Raw genomic sequence first — 16,036 nt, forward strand, 5'->3', positions numbered from 1 at the left:
GTAGTTCAAAGGTTCTTCCACCTTAGAAGCTGTTCTCTGCAAAGTTCATTTCGTACCCTTTTCCATTACGGACTGTTTCTGAAGAAAGGCTAATGATCAAAATCCATTTGCTAACCTTATTTTAAGAATGACTTTCAAATATGGGTAATAACTCTGAATTAAAGTTCTCTAGTGTTCACTTGGGGCAAGAAAACTTATGGCTCACCGCACCAAGCTTCCAGGAGCCCACAAACACCAGAAGATTAATGGTTTCCTCCTCAGGTAAAAATCTCTTGACTGTGATCAGCTGTATTACAAATCCATTTCCCGGTCTGATACCTCACTTTTAGTGCTCTTCCATTTGTCCCTGCTGGGCTAAATCCCCATCCTGGTTCATTTTCTAGAGAGAATTACAGATGAAGAACTCACTGGGACACCACGTCGGGGTTTTTTACAGTCCTGCTGTAGTACACTGAATATTATTTCCATGTCAAATAGCATTTTACCAAAATTAGAGAACAATTTTCCTAAAACCAGAACATTTTTATTAGAGAAAAAAAAATAATTAAGATAGTCTGGTTATTAAGAAAAAGCTACATCACTGTTTTAGCTCTGAGAGTCAGGTTTTATAGGGTATGGCTCTTATACCCAGCATGTGCGCAGTTATTGAGGTGTGCTGGATGGAGGAGCTGAAGACACCAGCAGTGATGCTGAAACTCCAACCTGCCCATGTGGTGATTGTGGGTGTCTCTGGGAAGGGCTGATTTTCAGCACTTTGTCATCCTAATTATCAGGCCCCCTCCTGTAAATCACCCGAGATATTTCCTGTGTGGCACATATTTTAGACTCAATTTAGACTTCAGAACTATATTTTACAGTTTTGCCAAAAAGTAGGCCAACTAGCATCATGCTGTGGATTCATGTGTGTATCCATACCCTATTTACAGTTTTAAAAGCTTGGATGGCTATCATTAAAACACATTTGCACTACACAAATTCCAGGCACTTTCAGGACCATTCAAGAGTTGAAGAAAGTCAACGCAAATTGCTAATTGGCTATTGCATTAAACACCATTCATTTACAAGGATTTAGATCCAATTAAATTTTCTCAAGATTGTGTCGCTAAAACTGCTTTGTTATTTAGCAAGTGTCAGAAAATTATTCAGCTATTTGAAGTTGCTGAGTAATTTAATTGGTATAATTATTGCTTTCATGTTTAGGCTGGTGGCCACAAAATAAGTATCTGACAAGAAATGTCTTGAAGCCAGAAGATAAAGTGCACAGATACTTAGATATTAATATATCATCTCTAGAAACCATAAGCTAAAATAAATGGGTTTAAAACAGGCCACAAATAAGCAAAATGCAAGTGCCAGCTTTTGAATAGCTGAGGGAAGAGTATGTATAACCTTCCTCACACTGCCAAGTTCTCAAATGTTCGCAATACAGAGCCTGGGTTTTTTGGAGATGCAGTGATTTTAACACATATGCTTTCACCTATACCAAGACCACCAAGCTCAGCATGAAAATGTACGAGTCTGCATTAGATAAAGCCAAGGATTTAGCTGGGAAAAAGCCTGCTTTAGAAACTTCAGTGCTTATATACTTATTTTTCCCCATCCATATTAAGGATGCATCTCTGGACTTCTACGTGCAGGAAAATTTACTTTAGTACTTAGAAATTCATTTTCTTAAAGTCAGAGCTTTCCGAAGTATAATCTCATTTAATTACAAAGCATGGCATTTCAATAAGAAGTTGAATTTCTCTACAGCAGGTAAGTAAGCTGACATGCTTGCAACAGACAATTCAAAATTCACAAACAAAACGCATCATCTCTTTTCCTATTTGGGATTGCTCATTTCTCATTAGACTGTTTCCTTACAAAACAGACAACAGCTGCAGGTTTTCTTTCTATCAGAATGGATCTGCTCAGTTCTGACATTAAGAGCTAATTCATTTTAGGTTCACTGTGTAGTGCTTTTATTTAATTTCTGTTATCTTTTTGTATTGGGCACAGAAGTGTCAAACTATGGGATGATATTATCATTATCATCATCATCATTATTCTTATTATCATCATTATGACAAGGAACTGCTGGAGAGAGTCCAGCGCAGGGCAACAAAGATGCCGAAGGGAGTGGAGCATCTTCTGTGTGAGGAAAGGCTGAGGGAGCTGGGGCTCTGGAGCTGGAGAAGAGGAGACTGAGGGGTGACCTCATTAATGTTTACAGATATATAAAGGGTGAGTGTCAGGAGGATAGAGCCAGGCTCTTCTCGGTGACAACCAGTGATAGGACAAGGGGCAGTGGGTGCAAACTGGACCACAAAAGGTTCCACTTAAATCTGAGAAGAAACTTCTTCTCAGTGAGGGTGACAGAGCCTGGCCCAGGCTGCCCAGGGGGGTTGTGGGGTCTCCTCTGCAGACATTCAAACCCGCCTGGACACCTTCCTGTGTAACCTCATCTGGGTGTTCCTGCTCCAGCAGGGGGATTGGACTGGATGAGCTTTCGAGGTCCCTTCCAATACCTGACATTCTGTGATTATTATTATTATCATTATTATTATCATTATTATTCAAACCATTAGGTCAAGATCTCCATGATCTACACCCCAAAAGTTATTTTCCTATTAATATCCTGCTGTGACAGGTTATGTTAACCCCTCTACCTGTCTGGATCCACCTGCTCTGTTCAAGTTACCAACCCTCTCTTCCCAAAACATTTCCCGTAGCCTTCTGAAAGACAGACACACCTTTGTGATTAATTGTACCCAAAACGATTTCAAGAGAAAAAGCTCAGCCCATTGTGCCATTTCTTAGGTCAACTGCAAAAGACCAAGATTCAGGATCTAGAAATGCTGCTGCTTCACTACCGCTGCAGAGAAAGGAGAGGCTTCACAAATTATACTTTGTTTCTTAGCAATACAAGGTGTTTGGGGAGAACGTTATATTAATTTCCACTTAAAACTGAAAGTTTTGGGTTTTGATATAACTTTTTCCTAATTTTCAACAAAATACTCTAATGAAAAAATTAAAATTTTGTTTACAAATATAAAAAATATTTAACTGGAGAGAAAAACATAAATCTTTGTTTTTGTCAAACGGACAATGAATTTGGCTCAAGCTCACCAGTTCTTTTCATTTGGAAAACATTTCACTCAAAGTTGTTTTCTATCTCTCATCACTACATAAACAGAGAAAGTGCATCAAAATCCTCCTGGGATTTAAGGCTTTTAGAACAATTCGAGAGCTCAGATATTTCTAATTCAGTGTATGAGTCACAAAAACTGACAATTTTCTGCATCTGGGAGACAGACCTTTGCAACGAGCTCATCAGGAGGCTTTCAGGGCAAGGTACCCCTCGTCCATGCACACCTCTGCATCACCTTGTTTCGCTTCTAAATACATCTACCTCAGATGCCTTTGAAGCATCAGGATCTCTTTATTGTCAGCTGGAATAATCAAGTGAAATTACATTTTTATGATTTCCAATGCACACCTCTAAAGACCGATGGTACAACACACTGTAGAACTGAAGAGAACGACAGCACTGAGGGGGTCTAATTTGTCTTAAAAAACACTACCTTCCAAAGCTTATTCAAGAATCATGTAAATAACAGCGAATTCGAGAAAAACAGTTTATGCTGTTGTTTACTTCCTCTTCATTTTACATGCAAGACATTGTAAAATCCAGTTCTTTAGAAATATCAGATTGTATTTAACCAGCACTCCCATCCCAGCGGGTGTGGTGAGAAGCTTGCATTGGCTCCACCAGAGGGACAGCAGTCCTCCCAGAATAATTGCTTCACTATTCATCTAATTCAGTCTCTTACCCTCTACAGAACTACAATTAAAAAACAAATAACCAAACCAGCAAAGAACCTCTTCAAAAAGAGGGGGGGTGGGAATTATTTTTCCATCAAATTTAAACGCTCTGTTGCTCAGTCATAAAAGAAGAAACCTCAAAGGGATCGTGGGCAATGAAACCTCTGGTTCAGCTGCATATTTTTGATGAAGTACTTTGAGTAAACATCTCCCAAATTTGCCAATCTTTCCACTTCATTGAGCATGCTTTGTTGTTGTGTTGTGCTACAAAATAAACATCCAATGTGTCATGCTTAGTTTGATGCGTCTGTATCACACCACCTCCCGTCCACCTCCTCCCTGTCACTAAGAATCGCTCTGCTATCAATGTGTATTCACAACAGTTTCCAAACCTGGTGTGTGCCCGATTTTGAACATTCAAACACTGCATGTATCCAAGCCGACTGACAGAAATATTTCACAAAAAGTACCAATGAAATCTTAATTATAAATAGAACAACCAAGAGCATGGACTTCTGGCTCAGTCCATCCTGAAAAACGCTGGTGTGGCCTTTGCCTTCAAACACGAAAAGAAAGCGATTAAATATTTCAAATGAATCAATATGAGGATGACGATATCAGGATCCAGGAAATTTTTACTGTTGGATTAAAAGCACTGAAGAGTCCAGAATGAAACTCTAGAGTCAACTCTGGTGCACAACTGCAACAGACACGAAGATTACTAATTTAAAATAGAGATTAAATACCCCTATTTCACAAAAAAAAAAAAAAAAAAAAAAAAAAAAAAAAAAAAAAAAAAAGACGACATTATCAGATTTTTAAAATTTATTATTGAGCTAAAACAGAATGGAGAAAGGGCAATCCCTCCATCCTCAAATGCAGGAATTACCTATTAGAAAAGCCAACGTATCTTTTTCCTACCTGTTTTCCAGACAAACTGGTGACCTCTCCTGGCTTCCAGGTCAGCTGTTTGCAGCATTAAGAAACCAAACAAAAGGAAGGACTTCCCCAGGCTCTGCCATGCCCAATGAGGAAAAACCCAGCTCTGTTGTAGAAGCATAATTCAGATAATTTGGTGTCTTGTTTTCTTTGATCCTAGAATTAACAAAACAAGAAAAAGCTTGCTAAAAGACTTGAACCACCAAGGGAGCAGGCTCAGCCTAAGGGTAACTTGGTGGTCACTGCATTTCATAGTCCCTGTGTGCCAGATTTATTGAGGGCAAATCTGTTGCAGAGGTTTATTGGACAGGGCAAAAAGAGAGGAGAGAACCAGCTCCTGGGGGACCTGCAGCCCCATCTTACAAACACAGACATTGTAAATGATTCTTGCAGATTCTTAAGAAAATTGCCAGTGCAAATAAATGGCAAGGGATCTGATAACAGTCTATGATGTGTCTCTTCTCTAATTTATCTTTAGCATGAATATTATCATGCTATAGGCAGGCTAAACTTAAGCTGAGACTAGATTACAGGTGGAAAATCCAGTTCTGAAGACAGACCCCACATCCTACATTTAAGACCCCTGACAACTGAAGTACCAGATCTGGAATTGTTTCAGCTCCGTACCATGTGTAAACATGGGATACACAAAAGGAACATCAGAAATACCACAGGAGAAGCAGGGGTTGCTTATCAGTACATGATGAACCAGCTTGGAGGGGACAATCAGGCATTTCTCGGGCGCTTCTCTGGAATTCAGGACTCTCGTTAAAGTCCCTGATCTTTGAGCTCCACCGGCAACCGGTTGCTCCGGAGAGGTGTCTCTGACAAAGGGATTTTAATGAAGCCCTCCAACACTTGAGATGAATACCAGAGCCACATCGGCATCGAGACAGGAATGGACCAAGTCCTGTTGCCGGAGCAGTTTTACACCATACAACTCATTAAAATTATCACTGTGCAGCGTTGGAAGCGAGAAATGTCCGTCTCTGTCTCCCATACAAAGCAGGAGCCCAATTTCTAAATGCCTGCTGCAGCAAACCTCCACACTGGTTACACACCATGGAAAAGCTCCAGAACAAGAGAGATTAAGACAAAAGAACAAAATCTGAACATTTATGATTCAGCCCAGTAATTCAAATTTCTCTTCTCTCGTCCCACAAAATGACCAGGCAGCCACTTATTTACACAGATTTTACATGAGTTTCAAGATATTTTGGATTCATCCACATTCAAGTGGGAAGAGTTCTGAAGTCTCAAAAAGTGTTAATGGTATGGGCCACATCAGAAAAGAGCTGGTTTCCGATGTTAGTGTACATGCTATGTTTTTTCTTACATAATAGCTTTTGTATTTATACCATGTTTAAATTCTCAACGTATTTATACTTATTAGTGACTCACCCTATTTTCACAGGTAAAAACTGTCACATCTGTATTAACATAAAGAGAGTGATAACACCTGTCTTCAGGACTTGTTTTCACTGGTATAATCTTGGTGATTTTCATTAAAATTATCAGTTATTAGCAGTTTGGTCCACAAAATTCCATTACATTCTCAACCTTACAAGAAGCAACATTGTCATAATAGATAATACACAGCATCGGTCTTGATAAGAAACTGAAGATAAACCTGAAAATAGTACATATTGAATATACAGTAAAACTTTTAATTTCAGGCTGTATTTAAATTACTTTGAAACAGTTTCTATCATGATAAATTCATGCAATTATATTTAATCAGATATTGACTAACTAGGGTGGAAGATACAATGTAATATCTGTTCTCTGGTTTAGTTCATTCTTGCATTTCAGATGAAAAACATTTCAGGTAAGACCTGAAAAGAATCATCAAGCTGACCAAATGCAGTAATGCAGGCAAAGGACCAGATTTATCGCTTTGCTCATGTCTTCTGGGTTAATTTAATTCAGAATTCACATTTAATTCAGAATGCAACCCGCTGAGTCCCAACACCCGGACAGTGTAACACAGACCACAAGTGGCCTTAGATGAAAATCCCAAGCGAAGCTCAGCAACCTTGAGCATCCTTCAGAAATGAGATGGAGAGGAACTCAATGCAAATACAGTTCTCGGGGAGAAAAGGGGGGGCCCTCAGGTCTGCAATTAACTATTTTTGCCTGTCTAGATGGTTGCTCACCTCACACAGAAGAGCTGAGGAGGAACGACTCGCCCAGTGTCTCCAGCATTGCAGTTACCATTGACAGCAGTCAGAAAACTTTCTGTCGAGGGAAACAGAAGGTATTAGTGACATGGGCTCCAACACTGTTCTCACCCAAAAATACAGAACAAGGAAAGAAATCACTCAGGTGCTCGGACTGAAGGACTAGAGCCAGCCCCACACACACAGTGCTCATCCAAGCCCAGAAGAATGCCCTAAAAACAACACGTCTTGAACAGGCAAACCCAAGGAAACCCCAGAAAACAGCTGATAAAAATGCCGAGATTTTGAATGAAGTACAGTAGTCCTGATCATCAGCTGCTTTCTCAACACATCGCCCTCATCTCAGCATTCACAGGGTCAGTAAATAGCAATAAATCCTTGGGAGAAGCCACCTCCTGCCCAAAACAAGGGGTTTCGCATACATTCATTCCTTGGGCAGGACTACAAAGGTAACTGGCTGCTTCTCCCCATGGAGCAAGAACAGAGATTACATTAAATCAGAAAAAACAGAAATAAATTAGACACCATGAGACTGATTCTAATCTCCCCCACCCCAGCCGAGCTCAGTAGAGTCCACTGATTTACACCACACCAAAGCACAATACAAACTTGTCTGTATATCTAGATTTGTGTAACGCAATTCGGAACAGTAGCTGTTCTGTCCTGATGCGATAAAAAATTATTGCACAGGCAACATATGCTATCTACAGAAACATGAATAAATTACATTATGAAGGCCACCAACACTTCACATCAAATTTAGCTACAGTATATCTCAGCTCCCAAATGTGTCAGCATGGTTAGCTATAAACTGGCAAATAGAGAAGAAAAATGAAGAAAAAATAATGACATTTTAATAATTGACTTCACTAAAACTAGTTATCATTAAATTCGTGCAATTGCTTAAATACGTTCAAGATATGTGTTTTACTCTGAAAAATATCTCACTGTCCCAAAACTGATTATCTGGATTTATTCAACACTCTTCATAATACTGGCCTGGCCAATTAATAGTCTGCACTAATAGATTCTCATTAAATTAAATAATGAGGTGTTGGTTTCGTATATTTGAAGGATTAGGCACAAGCATCCTTTTAGTTTTGTTTGTTTCGTATCGAATCTTGTTCAGAAAAACAAAGTTCTCATACATTAGCTGTAAAGGCTGGGAATACACAGGCAGCCTTGAAAAAGTCACATGCAAGTTTTCTAATGATCATAACAATGCATTTACATTATCTAATCCACTGCTAATTCTCTTAATGACAGGATTGAATAAAACTAGTTTGGAATAACAGACTTAATTTAGAAACCCGCATTTCTGCTGAAAACACGGCATTCAAGTATAGTGTCAAAATGTTGTAAATAAATAAATATGCATCCAGCTGACAAATAAATGTCTTATTTCTGAAGTGTTCCAAACTTATTTTCATTTTCAATGTCAATGAAATATCCAGCAGCCAAATGCAGGTTTAATCCCTACAGGGCTAGGGAAGGGAAAAAGGCTCTGGGAAGCTTTTCCCACTTTCCAGCTGCTGCTTGGACACCTACAAGATACAGATGTGCACCCAGAGGCAGATGTTCCCAAGTGACAGGCACTGTGTCCAAGACATATCAGAGTCCTTAAAAGCATCCAATGCCGAAAGACAAGAGATTGATGGTCCAGTTTTGACTCCTCACTCTACACATTCCACACTGGTAGAGAAAGGACCAGTTGCTCCTTCTGCAAGTTTCCACGGGACAAGAGTTTTCTTTAGTCGTTCTGCACCATTTCTGTGGCTTAGTAAAGCTCCATCTGACCCTGCTCAAACAGGGATTTATACGGTATTTATTCATGAACTTAGAAAAAGATCAGCTTAAACTGATCTAAACCTGAGACATGATTTCAGCCTTGTCATACATGAATTAAATTCCCCCTGAGTTCACCGGGAGTTGTGACCTTCCTCATCATGGGTAAATGTGACCTGCTTTTTTGGTATGAGAAGGGAATGCTGACAAGGACACCTGGGTAGCACTCTCCATTTAAAATACGTGATGCAATTAGAATAATCCCAAACACTTTAAATAGCAACCAAAAAAAAAGGCAATTGCAGATCATATGCGTGGCTATAAATCATTTGGCAGGTGTCTAGCACAAAGATAAGCATCATTAATCATGAATAAATTTTCTTAATGCAAACGTAATCAGTAATAATGCAACTGTTTGCCTACTACACACAGCATAAACCCATTGCCTGTGATATTCCAAGATAATCTAGATGTTTATAGCAAGCACACTCTTAATCCTCAGTCACCAGTAAAATCTGCCTTGCCTTCTCACAAAGCTGTTATCCAAAAAACTAATTCTATAAATAAAAGTTTTTGCACAGTCACATACGTTAAACTAGGAACAGACCTTATGACTTAAGCGCATGTGTGCCCACAACACAGCTGTATGTGCATACTGCCCAATTTCGTATTTAATTAACACAGTTACACTAAATTGCCTTTACTTCCATACGGAAAACAAACACTATACATTCTTCCACTTACACATTTGGAGAGAGACAGTCTTCTGGGTAAAGCAGGGGCACCCTAAAGTCTTTCCACTTCCAGCTCAGAAAATTCCTATGCAAAAAGTCACTTGAGGTCACACTCCGACACTGATGCTGGATTCTGCAAGCGCTCCCCTTGATTTCACTGGAGCGACTTTGCATATACAAGAACAGTAGCTTGATTTTCTGTACCTCTGCTCCTCCATCACCAAACCTCAGTTAAGAATATTCACTCTTCTTCCACGTGTGTTTTAAAAAAATAGTGGATAAATACATACAGCACCAATGAGCTAAATGTATACATCGGGTTGACAACTGCCTGACAGTATTTTTGTCCTAAGTGGTCACTCACCAGGCATCAAAATATTAAGCTCCAGAATTCTTGGGTAATTTGCTACAATAAGAGTAAATAATGCCTGAAAGAGCACCTGGTTTAGCACATCTGCATGGGGAAGATAAATCCAAACAACCAGCCAAGGATCTAAACCCGCCTGCTTTGGGCTGGGAGGGAGCCTGCACCACCTCCTGATCCATTTTCATTTATAAACCTTAAACAACCTTCCTCACTACTCAGTCGCTGGAAAGCTCAGCAGGTATCGCCACCTCTACCAGTTCTATTTGCAAGTTCAGGTATTTTGGTGATGTCTATAGTGAAATACTAAGAACCTATTAATTATTTAATCTTTTTTCTTCTATTCCATCATATCTGTTTCTTGTCCCAAAGCTATGAAAGATCTTGCAGATTAAAAGCAAGAATGTGAAATTACTGTACTGCCAATGAATTGCTTCTTAACTTACATGAATTTGTTTGGGGTAAAAATCATGAATCCTAAGTTTTCCTGCTTCAGTTTTTATATATCTGAAAAACGTAACAAAACCAAGTTTGAATTTAGAAGTTTAATTATAAATTTAGCTAAGTGGATTATAATGAAAGATGTTCCAGCATGGGAGCTCAGACTGATGCATTATGACTACATTAAAGAAAACACCAGAGAATAGACTTTCCATCAGTAGAATGACTTTAATTAAAGCGGTGATAGAGCAGAACTGTTCTGCAAAACGATGCTGCTGTTACGTCTCCTTCACTCTGAGTACTTCAATGGACTCCATGGGAACACACTTGACTTTCAATAATAAAAGTATATGTGATTTCAGACTTTTCCAAGGAAGCCAGTGCAGAAGATCACTTGCTTCATTTGTACCCAAACACGTACGGTTTACAGGGAGATCTCAAAGTCAAGGATTCAGGAGTCTATGAAAAGCACCACCCTGATGAACAAAGCACCCCAACATTTCCTTCTACAAAAATCATGCAGTATGGCTCAGTATGCAAGTACCCAAGTGTTATCCCAGCTGTGGACTTCTCAACGGTATTTAACAGCCATGGACCTTTTGGGTGCCCTCCTTGTTGTATCTTAGCACCTGAAGTAGGCTAATTTACCTTCACAAATGTTCTTCAAGCTATTATCATACTCCTCGCAGCAGGAACAAGTACAGAGCAATTAAGATCAAAATGCTCAAGACTGTCAATAGGTTTCTCTTGTGAACTCAGGCATTGATTTTTTTTTCCTGAGCAGCAGAACATAGAAAGTGTCCAGTAACTTTTAAGTCACCTTTTCACACCGCTTGTGCACTTTCAAATATTTAATTAAATACAAGAAGGGCTGTAGCAATTCACCCCAAACAGCTGCAATGTCCCGGATCCTGCCTCCAACAGGAGACTGATGCCAAATGCCCAGGGTGCAGTATAAGAACGAAGCGCGCATAAATAACATTTCATGTTATATTTTCCAGCCTCCAACAAAATGTGGCTCCCACACCTCCTGAGTCAGAAGACCTTTGTGTCTGACAGCCCTCTTATAAACTTACAGAGGCACATTCTGAACCTATATAGGTTTGGAGGTATTTTTATATACGTTATGCATATAACCTATCTACACCTACGCCTGGATGCCTCCTCTGTGTCAGCCAACACAGCAGAATACAGCCCAGAAAACACTCAGTGACGCCTTCCCGCTACAGAACATCCTTTCTGGAAGAACAAAACTTTACAGCTTTGAGGGAAAAAAAAGTTGCTTTTTGTTTATTTTTCAATGGATACAGAAAAGTTTGAATCTGTTATCAACATACCGTTCTGCTGCAGCTTTTATCATTAGCACTGGATGAATCAAAGGTCCTTCAAACTCAGCTACATCCAAGAATTGCTGTCACAGTTGCACAGACGTTGGATTACTGTTAAATCGCAATTAAGCAGACAAAGGGAATGGGAGCTGGCACTGCTTCCAATGCCATTTCAGTAAAAGCTATTGCAAGTTGTTGTTCAAAGAGGATTACTCTCACTTCACTGGCAAAACATTGCATACAATGCACATTCAGCAGTACAGTATCATTTAAAAACTAGTATTTGAAATTATTTTCCTTTAAGAGGCAAACCTGGAAACCAGAGTCAGTGGAAAGCAAACTCCTTACTTGAGCAGCATGACCGTTCACACTGAAAACAACAGAAAGCTTCAAAGTCACCAATTACAAGGCAGCAGAGTTTCGAGAAAAGAAAAACCCAGCTCATAACCTCTGCTGCAGGAACAACGGCAGATTTTCCTCGCACGCCCATTAAAGTGCTTTCAGTTCACAGAAATTAAATTGCTTTACCGCAGCGATTTTATTCTGCATTCCGATATTACTTTATATTATTTGACATTAATACAGCATTGTAGGCTGGAGGTCATGGGTTTTTTCTCCTCGCTGGAACGTGGCCACCACGCAGAGTTTATCAATCTTAAATACAAGGTCAAAATAATACGATCAAGTACCACCAAGCATATGAGCTCAGCAAAGACTCAGGCTCTGCTTAGCAGGGGAAGGACCGTCTGCCTCCTTGCCACAGGATTGGCATATCTGAAGTTCATCTCCAATGCAAATTGTTATATTCTACACTTCTTCAGAACAACCAGAGCAACCAAGTGCCTGCACACACCGAGCATCTGACCGAATAAATTAACAACAGGCAGGAAAATGTGACAGTTTTAACTTGTTGTTCAGTTCTGGGGAGTGTATGTGGGGTTTGGTTTTCAACCTCTAAATATTGGCAACTATGGCTAAAATAATCCCACTCTTGCACACACAAGTATGCAGAGGCCAACTTCAATGTCTTGAATGTATGAAGTTTTCCTTCTGTTGTAAAACTTACATTAAGAATAATTTCTTTTCCGCAATATTTGTACCTCTATTTGTATGTAGGCATTACGATTTTGCCATTTGCACCACCCAGCTCTAGTCTATACCCAAATGAGCTAATACAAAGAGAGACACACACATCTACAAGATAAATTCCATTTCAAAAAACTCATTTCCGAAGTGCTGAAATAAACATTTATTCCAATGCATCCCCTGTCATCAGCTGTTTATTTCAGTGCACCAAAGTACAAACTCATAGGAAAGGAGAAAATATGGAACACAACGCAATGCAAACACTTCACCACCCCAAACAGACACGGGCTCTACAGAGGAGCCCAGTTCATCAAACACTGACACTGTAGTTCTTCATTTCCCACCAAGCATTACCAGTGAATTCTTGTGATGAAGTCTCCTACAACCATGGCTTCATTATTTCTACAGAATAAAACCCTGTATAAGTCAGGTTCTATGCAAAAATATGTGCTTTATTATAGCTAGAGTTGTCAAAATAAATTGATCAAATATATTTTGAGATGCCTTACTGTTGATTCATTCATCTTCCTTCCATTCACTTTGGAATGGATGCCCCAGTCATTGATGCCAATTGGCCCAGGCAGACAGTGTAGGAAAGGGTTAAGAAAATATGATATTACTCAAAAAAAGACACAGTAAAGGCTGAACACCCATCTAAAGAACAGGAGCGACACTGGGATAAAGAACTTCTAAAAGCTGTTCCTGAACACACACACACACACACAGATGCCAACGTGCACATGCTGTGCTCTGAATCCAGTTTTTGCTAACTGCCGTGCAGACGCACTCCAACATACCACGAGCAACACCGTGTAATGATACACGGCTTGCACTATAAAAAGTAGCGTTTGGTTTTTAAATTGAATTTATTTTCAGAAACGCGCAAGCTATTGCTCACACCAAACTTCCTCAGGCCACCCAATGGTCCTGAGGGAATGTTCACAGACCTCGCCCCCCCAGCAGCAGCGGCTCCAGGAAAACCTGTCTCCACAGCACGCACTCTGCAGCCAAGACCTCCCATCATCACTCCGCATCACATCGCTTCCTTCGGAGCAGGAAAACACCAGGCACATGCTCCAGCTCAGAGCCCAGCATCTGATACTCAGGCATTCCCAGGCACTTTGCAAGAGGCACAGAACCAGGTGTAGGAATATGTTTTTCATATCAAAACCCATTAATAACATCTGCACATTTAGTTAAAAATGGACTTGCTTTCATTCCAAGATTAACTATGCATGACAAAAACAAAAATACCAAATTGCCATAAGGGCAGTTAGAAAGAATGATACCACCCTTAAAGCAGTTGGAACAACCAGTTCAGTAGAGCCATATATCTATTTTTAAATTTTGTCATTGTTACCTTTTTCATTCCCATTTCTTTTCCCCTGTAGCTGGTTACAGTCACTCACTGTATCTTTTCACATTAGAAAGTCTAATCTCTTTAAGGTGAGAAATATATTTGCCCTGAACACAATGAAATATGATTCACACAGGGGCCCCTGACACTATTGCAGTATTGATACGAAAAAATAATCGTAACAATATCAACTGATAAAAGCCCTCAGTATAATATTGTTTAAGCAAGGTCAATCACCCGTGCAGGTGGTTCTTACCAGGGTTCACGTTACATCACCACTCCCATCATCCTGACCTTCCCTGCTGTCATCCCCATTACAGTTCAATTAACAGAGGAGCCCCGCAGTGGCTTGATGAGCATCTGCTGCCTCTACCAGGCAGTAATTCAATAAGGATACGCCGTAGGAAGAGATAATGAGAAGTCAGCCCAGTTGTTCTGTCTCCCCCCAGGGGGAGCAGGTGAGTTTGGTTTATGGAAAAGAGTGTGACCTACGAAAACTATCAGTTAATTTCCTATTTCAGAGCTTCAACACGCTACTGGTAACTTAAAGTGTTCCCTCATTTCTCTGACGGTGCCGCCCACAAGGATCCAGAATCGTTTTTCCTGGTGGGTCCCTGATTAACTACCCTTCCCAGCCTGAAAGGATCCATCTCCCTGAAAGCATTTTGTCTTTGTCAGTTCCACCAACGGAACAGTTTCTACTCGTGCATTCAGCAGTGGTATGTCTGAATTACAAAATTAAACACCTGAGCACAGAAAACAGGCCAAAACTACTACCAAAGCAATTCAGACAGAATGAAATTCACACTCACATCACACCTGGCTGAAACACTTTCACAAACCCAAAATCTCCTAGGTCCTCCCATGCTGCAGATAGTTTTCTCTTCCTGCCCCACAGAACAGAGTTATCTGTGTTATCAAAATTATCTATGTAAAGTGAAGTGACCAGCTCTCCTCCTCACTGGTGCCCAAATCCCTGGTCTCTCCTTTGGCACCTTTCCTGCAAAGCCCTCTGTTACTCCCACCCCCCCTCTCCAGCTCTGCTGTTGCTTTAGAACACCCACTCCATTGCTACAAGCCCAGAGCCACCTCCGGTCCCTTCAGCTCCTGCTGCACTGCTGGTTGTCACAGTGACTGTTTGACAGACGTGGCTCTGCACTGTCTCCTGCAGAGCTCTCTCTTTCTCTCACTGCTATGGATCAAACAGCGCTGGAAATGCTGAACTTCTCTGCCACCGCTCTCAAGATTTCCAATTTCTTCCACTATTTTCCACATGTCTCCTCTTCCAAATACTGAAGACGACTACAATGTGCTTTCTACACAGCTTCTCGTGATGTTCAAACTTTGACCAACTCCTCTGCCACCCAGTTTCCTTTGGCTGACTCCTCCTAAGCCCCACATTTACTCCCACCAACCACAGCTTGCAGGGTAGAATGTATTTTGCTTTGTGATTGTAGTGTGCTCACCAGTTTTGCAGCCCACTTGCATTCCTATTTCAATAATCTTATCCACTGAAACAGGTATTTTCAATTCCTCTTAATATCATTAAAGTGCAGATTTACTAAAGAATAGGATGGGCATGAGAGAAGAAAATAAAGAAGATACACTTGCTCCCTAAGCTCTGCTTCTGTAACATGGTCAATGAAACACAGAGAATTTACAAGGCTGCACAGTCCCATATCTCCACATTCACAGCTTATTTTCTCTCAAGATGAGCTTTGCTTGAGATGCACCCTTTCCCATCACACAATTATTTGCGTTGCACTGAGGACTGGCCTACCTGCTCTGATGGTTCTTTTCTATGAGTACAATCACCAGGTCTGCTCATTCCCCCTCCACAGGATAATCCAGGTTGGCAGGTCCCCTCAGAAGGTCTCTAGTCCAACCGTTTGTTCAAAGTAGGATGGGACAGTTATGATTCTCACAAGATATTCTACATTATCATAGAATCATAGCTTCATATAATCACAGAACAGTTTGTGCTGAAGGGCCCTTCCCAGCTCCCCCAGTGCCCCCCC

At 40.4% G+C, this 16,036-nt stretch overlaps 1 protein-coding gene across 4 annotated transcripts in view; it reads right to left on the reverse strand.

Moving 5' to 3' along the window:
* Positions 1-16,036, reverse strand: part of THSD7B (thrombospondin type 1 domain containing 7B) — a 318,202-nt gene that overhangs the window by 259,479 nt on the left and 42,687 nt on the right. For all 4 annotated transcript variants that reach the window (XM_065070332.1, XM_065070334.1, XM_065070331.1 and 1 more), the window contains exons 2-3: positions 6,900-6,981; positions 4,726-4,899 (exon numbers count right to left, since the gene is read on the reverse strand). In XM_065070332.1, the coding sequence (XP_064926404.1) occupies positions 4,726-4,864 (139 nt within the window). In that variant the 5' untranslated portion in view covers positions 4,865-4,899; positions 6,900-6,981. The remainder of the gene's footprint in view (positions 1-4,725; positions 4,900-6,899; positions 6,982-16,036) is intronic.

Source organism: Columba livia, chromosome 7 (assembly GCF_036013475.1).
Source record: "Columba livia isolate bColLiv1 breed racing homer chromosome 7, bColLiv1.pat.W.v2, whole genome shotgun sequence".
In the NCBI taxonomy this organism is placed as follows: domain Eukaryota; kingdom Metazoa; phylum Chordata; class Aves; order Columbiformes; family Columbidae; genus Columba; species Columba livia.